The sequence below is a fragment of the Boleophthalmus pectinirostris genome, unplaced genomic scaffold, assembly GCF_026225935.1.
Source record: "Boleophthalmus pectinirostris isolate CB_2022bp ecotype Guang Dong unplaced genomic scaffold, ASM2622593v1 HiC_scaffold_23, whole genome shotgun sequence".
NCBI classification, from domain to species: domain Eukaryota; kingdom Metazoa; phylum Chordata; class Actinopteri; order Gobiiformes; family Gobiidae; genus Boleophthalmus; species Boleophthalmus pectinirostris.
Genome location: NW_026571207.1, coordinates 2,325,277 through 2,336,009, shown reverse-complemented (window position 1 = coordinate 2,336,009; position 10,733 = coordinate 2,325,277). Strand labels below are relative to the sequence as shown.

At 43.9% G+C, this 10,733-nt stretch overlaps 1 protein-coding gene across 3 annotated transcripts in view; it reads right to left on the bottom strand.

The window, feature by feature from the left end:
• Window positions 1–381: 381 nt before the first annotated feature.
• The window catches only part of si:zfos-2326c3.2 (mitogen-activated protein kinase kinase kinase kinase 4), an 87,400-nt gene continuing 77,048 nt past the window's right edge, over window positions 382–10,733 (bottom strand). For 2 of the 3 annotated variants that reach the window (XM_055159463.1, XM_055159464.1), the window contains exons 27-29: window positions 4,789–4,948; window positions 1,926–2,065; window positions 382–1,627 (exon numbers count right to left, since the gene is read on the bottom strand). In XM_055159463.1, the coding sequence (XP_055015438.1) occupies window positions 1,544–1,627; window positions 1,926–2,065; window positions 4,789–4,948 (384 nt within the window). In that variant the 3' untranslated portion in view covers window positions 382–1,543. The remainder of the gene's footprint in view (window positions 1,628–1,925; window positions 2,066–4,788; window positions 4,949–10,733) is intronic. The other variant, XM_055159465.1, reaches the window with a different exon arrangement.

Below are 10,733 nucleotides of genomic sequence, written 5' to 3'. Positions count from 1 at the left end.
TCCTGGTCTAGTCCTGGTCCAATCCTGGTCTAGTCCTGGTCAGGTCCTTGTCTAGTCCTGGTCTAGTCCTGGTCAGATCTTTGTCCAGTCCTGGTCTAGTCCCGGTCTAGTCCCGGTCTAGTCCCGGTCTAGTCCCGGTCCAGTCCCGTTCTAGTCCCGGTCCAGTCCTGGTCCAGTCCTGGTCAGATCCTTGTCCAGTCCTGGTCTAGTCTCGGTCCAGTCCTGGTCTAGTCCTGGTCCAGTCCTGGTCCAGTCCTGGTCTAGTCCTGGTCCAGTCCTGGTCTAGTCCTGGTCCAGTCCTGGTCTAGTCAGTCCTGGTCCAGTCCTGGTCTAGTCCTGGTCTAGTCCTAGTCCCAGTCCTGGTCTAGTCCTAGTCCTGGTCTAGTCCTGGTCTAGTCCTGGTCTAGTCCTGGTCTAGTCCTGGCCCAGTCCTGGTGTAGTCCTGGTGATCAGCTCGGTGATTGTGTCTTACATATTTATTCTCTGTGAACTTTTGGGGCTCCCGCTTTCAACTTCTAACGTCGACGCCCTGGACGCCAGAACACTCAAGACACGCCCCGTCAACGCCAGATCTGCGCCGCACTGACGCCCGAAGATGCACTGCAAAAACGCAGGACGCCTCAAGACGCGCGCACACATTAGACTTTGCGTATCAACTGGACGCCTTTGACGCCGCGGTCTGAACGGGCCTGAAGATTGTCTGAAAACTCTAGAAAAAGCGTCGCACCCCTCGAGAATGTTGATGACGTCAGCTGCAAAGTATCAACAAGAAACTGTACAAGATCATATCGTGTCCAGTTCATATGGACCTGCTGCTCTCTCTGGTCTCATGTATTTTTACGGAGGTTTGGAGCCGTGTACAGGTTTGTATCGACTCCAGATCGGATGGTTTATGTGCAGAATGTGATCCTCCCGTGGTATTTTATGGAAAATAAAGCGTTACCAGCTGAGGATAGAGTTGGAATGGACTTCTTATTGTTTCCAGTCTCATGTGGGGGTTCAAAGCGGTGCACAAGTTTCTGTTGTCTCCAGATTGGGCGGTTTGCATGAGTTTGTTGTCCTCCCATGATTTATAATGGAGTATACACAGGAACACAGAGGAGTTCACCAGCTGTTGTATTCCTATGGAGCGGTGTACAAGTTTCTGTTGTCTCCAGACTGGCTTGTTTACAAGAGCTGTTTGTCCTCCCGTGCGTTATAATGGAGTATAGAGGAATGTAGAGAACGACATCACCAGCTGATGATCAACCTGCCGTTGTCTCCTGTCTCATGCGGAGGTTTGGAGAGGTGTACGAGTTTCTGACGTCTCCAGACTGGATGGTTAACGTGAGATTGTGGTCCTCCCGTGCGTTATAATGGAGTATAGAGGAATGTAGAGAAGGAGATCACCAGCTGATGATCAACCTGCCGTTGTCTCCAGTCTCATGCGGAGGGTTTAGAGAGGTGTACGAGTTTCTGACGTCTCCAGACTGGATGGTTAACGTGAGATTGTGGTCCTCCCGTGCGTTATAATGGAGTACACAGAGGAACAATCAGGAGGAGATCACCAGTTGAAGAGAGAGTTGTGTCCCAGGGTCATGAAGTAGATCTGACTGCTGCCTCCAGACTGGACCGACGCAAAGAAAACCTGGAACACAAACCCACAAAAACAAAAAAAACAAAAAAAGTGAAAACACAGGACCAGGCTAAAATTCTTCAGAACTAAAATCGATGGAGGTATCATTTTAATCCATGGGTCCAGAATGATGAAAAATAAGGATCATGGCCATAGTGATTAACATTTTAAAACAAAATACGGCTTTTAAATGGGGAAAAACAGCAGCCGCCCTGAGAAACACTGGAATATGACATTTTCCTCTTATGGGCGCCATTTTGAGGACCTTTGATCATTCAGTGGTTGGTGTGTGTGCGCTGCGTGTTCTGACCTTGTCGTTTCTCTCACAGAGGAACTTGAGTTTCTGGGCCTTTTTGTGCATGAAGACTCCCTCCAGACTCCCAGTGTTGGCAGAACGCAGCTCGATGGCCTTCTCCCCCCAGCCCATCACCTGGTTACTCTGCAGGTACGCTACAACAACAAGACAAAGGGTGAACACAGGCAGAACAAGCATCGCCTGGTTACTCTGCAGGTACGCTACAACAACAAGAGAAAGGGTGAACACAGGCAGAACAAGCATCGCCTGGTTACTCTGCAGGTACGCTACGACGACAACAGAAAGTTCTCAAGATGCGTGTAAAATCCCGCGTCCATGTTTCCCGTATTTGACCTAAATAAACTTTTGTCCAATTGACAAACTGTATTTCTCCTCTTACACAGGCAGAACAACTATCATACGCTGCAGGTACGCTGTAACTACAAGACAAAGGGTGAACACAGGCAGAACATTTATCACACACTGCAGGTACATTATAACAACAAGAGAAAAGGTTAACACGGGTAGAACAAGAATCACCTGGTTACTCTGCAGGCACACTACAACAACAAGAGAAAGGGTGAACACAGGCAGAACAACTATCATACGCTTCAGATACGCTACAACAACAAGACAAAGAGTTTACACAGGTAGAACAACTATCATATGGTGCAGGTACGCTACAACAACAAGACTAAGGGTGAAGACAAGGAGAACAACTATCACATGCTGCTGGTACGCTATAACAAGACAAAGGGTTAACACAGGCAGAACAACTATCATACGCCGCAGGTACGCTGTAACAACAAGACTAAGGGTTTACACAGGTAGAACAAGGATCATACGAAGACAAAGGGTTTACACAGGTAGAACAACTATCATACGCTGCAGATACGCCACAACAACAAGAGAAAGGGTGAACACAGGCAGAACAACTATCATACGAAGACAAAGGGTTTACTCAGGTAGAACAACTATCATACGTTGCAGGTACACTGTAACAACAAGACAAAGAGTTTACACAGGGAGAACAACTATCACACGCCGCAGGTAAGCTACAACAACAAGAGAAAGAGTTTACACAGGTAGAACAACTATCATACACCGCAGGTACACTACAACAACAAGACAAAGAGTTTACACAGGTAGAACAACTATCATACGCCGCAGGTACACTACAACAACAAGACTAAGGGTTTACACAGGCAGAACAACTATCATGCAAAGACAAAGGGTTTACACAGGTAGAACAACTATCATACGCCGCAGGCACACTGTAACAACAAGAGAAAGGGTGAACACAGGCAGAACAACTATCAAACAAAGACAAAGAGTTTACACAGGTAGAACATCTATCATACTCTGCAGGTATGTTATAACAACAAGACAAAGGGTTTACACAGGCAGAACAACCATCACCTGGTCACTCTGCAGGTGTGCTACAAGAGCAGGAAGGTGTGGCTCCAGTCAAATGAAGCTTATTGAGGCTGCAGTTACAGAGTGAATTTTGGAGCTGAATTCCATATTAGGAAGAGGAATTTATTTACGGACATAATAAGGAAATGAAAAGCCCAGGATCATGTAGAGTGGGTTAAGACGAACATTTTAAGACCAAAATGAGGAGTCTGACAGCAGCAGGTACAGAGAGGAGCCACAGCTTTTCAATATGAAGTCAATTTGAGCCAGAGTCCATGGAGCCGGAACGAGTCCTGAAGTTTCAAAATGGCCGCCCATTCAAGTCAATTAGCCAGGCTGGTGTCACCTAGTGCCTCCGCTCGATTTCATTTCTCTCTAATGACTAGATCAGGAATCAGAATACACTAGACGGTTCGCAAAAACCCCGGAAGTGCGAGTTCAGACACCAGCCAATCAGCGAAGAGACAGACATTCTGTGTTGGTGACGAATCCTGAGATCGAGGATTTAAAGCCTGAACAAACAGAATGTTTGGTGAATTTTATCAAGGGGAAAGACGTTATTGTTCTTCTTCCTACAGGATTTGGTGCATTACAAACGTCACGACCAAACAGCAGCGACTGGAATCGAACAAATCCTAACGCTGTGAGGTCAGACGGTTTCCACCAAGTGAAACTGGCTGATGAATCAGGCTAGAGCTCAATGGCGCATGATTCCAGATTCGACTTCGTGAGCTGTTATAAACCTGTAAATGAGTTGAATCACATTTAAACATCCAGAAATGAAGAGTTCAGAGTCTAAGGCTGCGTTCAGACTGCAGCCTGAAGTGACCCAAATACGATTTTTTGGCTTCTATGTTCCTGTATCTGATCTTTTATTGACAGTCTGAACGACACAGATCCGATTTTTTCAAATGTGACCCAGGACACTTGGATATGTGCTCCTGAAACTGATGCATATCTGATCTTTTGACATGTGACTTCAGTCTGAACGGCCAAAGCGCATCCATCCGACCTACACGTTATCAACAAGACACAAACGTCACTATTCTGCGCTGAAGTAGGCGGAAACCAGAACTGTAAAATCTCCAGGTGCTCAATGCTGCGTCCATGTTTGGACAATTTCCGTAAACACAGAGCACTTAAATTGTAATTTATTCAAGTTCGGCGGGCCGGATTAAAAGGTTTAAAAGGCCGCATACAGCCCCCGGGCCGTAGTTTGCCCACCCCTGCTCTAAGGGGAGCCCTAGTCATATATGTATGGGTTGTTCCTAGTAGACGCCCAGGGGGGAAAGAGTTAACACACTTGGTCACTCTGCAGGTACACTACAAGAAACAAAGGGTTAAAAAAAAGTTAAAGGGCGTGTGACGTTGTTTTTAATGACTATAAAGGACTGTGTGTGACACTTTTGTACACTTTATAAAGGAAGTTTGACTGGTTGAGTGTATGTCTCTGGTTCCTCACCCACAGAGGCCGGCATCTCTCCCCACTGCAGAACCGTGTCTTTGGTGATTCTCCCAAAAGTGTCGATGTAAACTCCTTCATCTTCATAACAGACCAGCAGCTCTGTGCCCGCGGTCTGAGGGAGCAGCACGATGGCGTGAGGACGGATACTGCCCGGGATCTGAAATATATACACACATATGAGACAAATACATACAGAATTATACACAAGACATGAAAGAGTCTGAGGGGGCATTGCGATGGAGCATGGAGACGGATCCTCCTTGCAGATTTGTAAAACTGTCCTCTAGATTTGGGAATATGGAAATGCTCCTGTCGGAAAAAGCGCACTTCTAGATTCGCCAACAGACTTCATGTGGACTTTGACCTATGATGCTTTTTGTGACATGTTCAACCTATTTTTGTATTTTATAAGAGTGTTTTTTATGTAAATATCTGGGTCCGGTCAAGTGGTAACGGAGGGAAACGGGCAGATTTTTGACATTCAAATGTCTCTTATTCAGAAACTAGAGGAACTATTGAAATAAGTAAAGTATCAGAATGTAGGAAAGAGTTACACTCCAACAGGGTCAAGTTAAACCTGTCATATTCTTTCAAGTTGTTGACAAAAATTTAAAAAACTCATGTCGGTAACGGAGGGAATGAAATATGCAGCACTTTTTGGTCAATAAATCCAAACAGTGATAACTCTTGGTTCTCACTTACATATCCTTAACAAACTGGTTTGAATATTTGCTTCATATAGTTTTCTACCATATGGTACAAGATTAGGTTGAAAAATCTCTTACTTTTTGACTCATGAGATTTTTTATTAAGAAAGTTCATGGTAACGGAGAGAAAAGTAACGGAGGGAAAATGTGTAAGCAAGTAGAAGGTGCAGGATTTTACATCATTTGTCGCTTTTTTTCTTCCAAATACTTTAATATTACTTCAAAATGAAAGGAAACTATTTCTATAAAATTCAGTCCCTCCAAGCAAATTTTTATAATTTTAAATCCTTTTTTTTTTTTTTTTTAAATCATGTCCCTTCATCAACAGTTCAAAGATGGAATAACACAAGATATGATGAAATACATCCATTTATTTACAGGATTTTTGGGTCTTTGAAATTTGGGAAATAATTTTTGTTCCATGTTTCATACATGGTCTGTTTAAAACGTATGGAACTTTAGAACCAAAAATGGAACAGAAAAAAGGTCAACAGTTTCATAAACTAGAGTACATATGTATCTGTTCAATACTGTTTTATATCAGATGAATTAACTTGAATTTTTGGCCTTGTTGTTTACTTCTGCTTGACTGGGACCATCTAAGTCAGTGGGCAGATCTCACTGGGTGACCTCACGTTGGGACCTCCCTCTCATTGGTGGGAGTATAAAGACCTCGACTGGCAACCATTTTGTAAACCGTCCCTGCGTTTGATTGTCCTTCTGAATCTGTTTTCTGAAGAAGTTGCCTAGAGACACCTGGGACGGCGCGACTCTGACCTCGGTGGCGGAAAAAGTAGACGGAGCAAGGATTCTGAGTCAGATTCCAAGACGGCTGGGCCCACTGTGACGTGTAAATATGAAGTGTTTTCATTGTGTTTGGACACTTTGGTGGTTTAAAGGCCTTACCACGTCCGTATCACTGCCTGTGGGTTTGGGAGTCGTGTTGTGGTGAGGCCAATATTAAACAAATACTTGATTTAACAAACATTAACGTCCCTAAGGTTGTAACAGAAGAGAAATCATAACATAAACTTAAGCGCAAATTTCAAAAATTAAATAAATTAAAGTGGCAGTTTTCATGAGATCAGGGAATAGTCATAATCATAATCCACGTAGTCTGACACGCGAAACAGAATAATACACTTCAAACTGTACCCTTAGAATTTAACAATTTAATATCACTGGGCACGAAAGAATTAGAAAACCTTTTGGTTTTCTGTACTGGAGCATAAAACCGACGCCCTGAAGGCATCAGGATCAAATCAGGAGCCAGAGGATGGAGCGACTGAGCCACGAGACACTCAGCTTTGCTCAGCACCTGCTCCTCCCACAAAGAGCAGCTCCCTCAGTTTGATCCCTGTGATTTTTGAGCAGGTTTTAACAATATTGTGAAGTTTGTTTCTATCCTTCACAGACAAGGATTCAAACCAGCAAATAAAAGAAAAAGTAAGAAGACTTTCCATAAAAGAACAATAAAAATTGTTAAGAATCATTTTGTTCATGTTAAAAGAGTTCAGTTTCCTCAATAAATATAATCTTTGCTGCCCTCGTTTGACGATGCTTTCAGTGTTTAGGTCAAATTTCAGTTTATTGTCCATCAAGGTACCCAGATATTTATATTCATCATCATTTACCTGCTATCATCATTATTATTACTATCTGCACTAATCTGCATAAATAAATTCAACTTTACGACATATAAACCGTAACGACTCTAGAGCCTCATCAGCCCGTTTGACATTATAATGTGTTTAATTCAGTTTTGTTCAAATCTCACAGAAACTAAACTTAAAAAAACATCGCTAATTTGCATAAACTAAGCGAAGAAAAAAATCAGCTCTTGAGCGCTGATGCGACACGACTCAGGTGAATACAGGTTAGTGTGACCAGATTTGTGTTTGTCAAAACCAGGACAGCGTACGGGGGGAGGGGGGCGGGGCCTCGTCATCCACATTGAGCGACTCTCACCTGGTAAAACTTTTTCCCACTGGACACAGAAACATATGTGCTGCTTTATCCACTGTGCACATGGACTCACACTTGTCCCAACGCAACGGAAAGTGTGGAATTTCTTGTCCAAATCATCGTTAAATCCACATTTGTGCTTCGGTTCGTTACAGACTGACCCACTGTTTGTGTCTCGCTCCTTCTGATGCAGAGACACATGTACACACCTGTTTGGTCACGACACACAGCAACATACATTCAGTTTGTCGATTAAAATTAACGTAATCGATGGAATTCTTAATGATCAATTATCGATTAATCGACTATAAGGATGGGCATGATTAGTCAGTGAATCGATAATTGATCATTAAAGGTTGTATAGAGGATTTTCCAAGGAACGAGAATCCAGCGACTGTTTGTCCTTTTTCAAATGTTGCGCATGTGTGAAACCACCTCCCCTCCCCCACAGCTCCTACGTAGAAACGCCTCCTCCCTCCTCCTCCTTACGCCACAAACAGGTTTGTTTACAGCCGCTGCACATGACTTGTAAACAACTAACTACAGTGTTGGTTAAGCAAGACGGAGAAGTGAGGAGTGAGGGGAGGGGGTGCGCGGACATTTCGTGCGCAGACGAGAAGTGAGGAGAGGGGGGAAGAGCGGATCGGGCAGCGGGGAGAGGAGCAGAGAAGGTTGCGTGGAGATTCAGTGCGAATGAACTAGCTACAACACGCAGCAGCAAGCGGACTCTTTCTTTGCCTTGAAAATGACGTTTTCAGACATAGGATATCGCTTTCGTGTCCTGTACGTTTTCATAATAAGCAGAAGTTTCCTGTCCAGGAGTAATTTGTGGACCGGTGCTTCAGTCTTTAGACTCTTTGTCTGCTTCAGTCGCGCCATCGCTGGAATGAATCTCCAAGAATCACCTTAGTTTGGCTTCGCTGCTTTTCCCCTTGTCTTCTTCTTTCATCGACCTCAAAAACGGACTTTCTTTTGGGTATAACTGCTCCTGGATTCTTGTCGTCATTGCAACAAACTTTGTGTGAACTGTGAGGAAGATATAGGTCAAAAAAGCTGCTAAGAACTGTTGCGTTGGTGGAGTAAACAGCGTCTGTGCGTCTTGCGTCTGTGGACTGCGTGACAGTCGTACGTAAACCACGTAACGGCGGCGCAGGCAAGTCAGTTACACTAGAAACGTAGGGAGATTTGATTGACAGCCTGTCAGCTCACAGATAACGAGGCAGTGTCGTTATCTATTGGCAAATGTTTAGCCCCACCACGTCCAGAGCTGATGAATTTTTATTCTCTTTTTTTTGGTCATCATAATTACAAGGCGACTGCATCTATAATCTATCACTGACAACTTGAAACAAAAAAAATCCTCCATACAAACTTTAAGAACAAACAGTGGGTCAGTCTGCAACGTACCGAAGCACAAATGCGTATTTAACGATGATTTGTACAAGAAATTCCGTCCTGTATTCCACTGAGTCGTGTCCTTTAATCCGACAGAAATTGAACCGCATCAGCGACGCAAGAGCTGTTTTTTTTTAAAAAAAATCTTCGCTTAGTTTATGCAAATTAGCGATGCGGCTTTAAGTTTCGTTGTCTGCAGCACAGACAGAAAACGAAAGCAGAAATAAATAAGTAAATAATAAATAATTAACAAAGGGTGTAATGAAAGAAGAGGAGAGGAGGGAGAAGGAGCAGGGAAAGAAAGAAACGAAAGGGAGACGTTTTTAGTTGTGTTTTCTCTCCTGCTCTTTCCCTCTTACATCCCTTCTGTTTTGTTTCTACTAAAAATAAAACAAAATCAAACTTCCCGAGACTGAAAACATACCAGATTGTGAGCCAGTACAACCCTGATGACGATGACGGGCATCCACAGAGGCAGAGCGATCTTTATCCTGTACCTGGGACCGAGCATCTCCGATTCTCAAGAAAAAAAACTAAACTAAAGCGCTTCAAAAATCAAATCTCTTGGGCCGAGTACGTCCGACTGTCTGCGAAAATACTCGATATTTTACCTGAGAATAAAAGTCTAAAGTGGATCTGAGTAAAGCAGAGCGGTGACGTGTTTGCTTTAGTACAAAAGTAAAAAAAATAAATAAAATTAAATTAAATGTTCGTCTGAAATCTGCTGCGGGTGGAGACGAGTTTGTGAGAAGTGAAAGTGAAAATATGGACGAAAAGCACAACTGCAGCCGGAACGAAAGAGAGAGAGAGAGGAGGAGGAGGAGGAGAGAAAGAAGAGCGGGGACATGAGAGAGCGCAAGGAGGAGAGAGAGAGAGAGAGGACAGAGGAAAAAGAAGAGAGAACGAAAAAAGAGAAAGAAAAGGAGAGAAAGAGAGAGAGGAGGAGAAATGAGAAAGAAGAGAGGGTGAGAGAGAGGGGAAAAGATAGACAGAAAGAGGGAGAGGAGAGAGAGAAGGGAGAAAAGGAGAGAGAGGGAAGAGGGAAAGAGAGGAGGATGGGGAAGAGAAAGAGTGGGCAAAAGAGAGAGGGGAAAAGAGAGTGAGAAAAAAGAAGAGAGAGGGAAGAGGGAAAGAAGAGAGAGAGGAGAAAGAAGAGAGAGAAAAATAGAGAGAGGGAGAGAGAAAGAAAAAGAGAAAGAAGAAGAGAGAAGAGGAGAGAGAGGGGACGTGAGAGAGAGCGACGAGGAGGAGGAGATAGGAGAAAAAAGAGAAGAAGAGAAGGGAGAGAAGAGAGAGAAGAAAGAAAGAGAAAGAAAGGAGGAGGGGAGCATGAGAGAAAGAGAGGAGAAGGGGGAGAGAGAAAGAAGAGAGGGTGAAAGAGAGAGAGGAGGAGAAATGAGAAAGAAGAGAGGGAGAGAGAGGGGGAAATATAGACAGAAAGAGGGAGAGGAGAGAGAGAAGGGAGGGGGAAAAGGAGAGAGAGGGAAGAGGGGAAAAGAGGAGAGAGAGAGAGAGGGGACGTGAGAGAGAGGAGGAGAAATGAGAAAGAAGAAGAGAGGGAAAGAAGAGGAGAGAGGGGGGGCACATGAGAGAGAGGAGAAAGAAGAGATAGAAAAATAGAGAGAGGGAGAGAGAAAGAAAATAGAAAGAAGAAGAAGTGACGAGGAGGAGAAAGAAGAGAAGGAGAAAGAGAGCATGAAAAAAGAGGAAGAAGAGGAGGGAGAAAGAAAAGGAGAGAGGAAGGACACGAGAGAGAGCGAGGAGGAGGAGATAGGAGAAAGAAGAGAGGGAGAGAGAAGAGAGAGAAAGAAAAAAGAGAAAGAAAAGGAGGGGGGTAATGAGAGAAAGAGAGGAGAAGGGGGAGAGAGAAAGAAG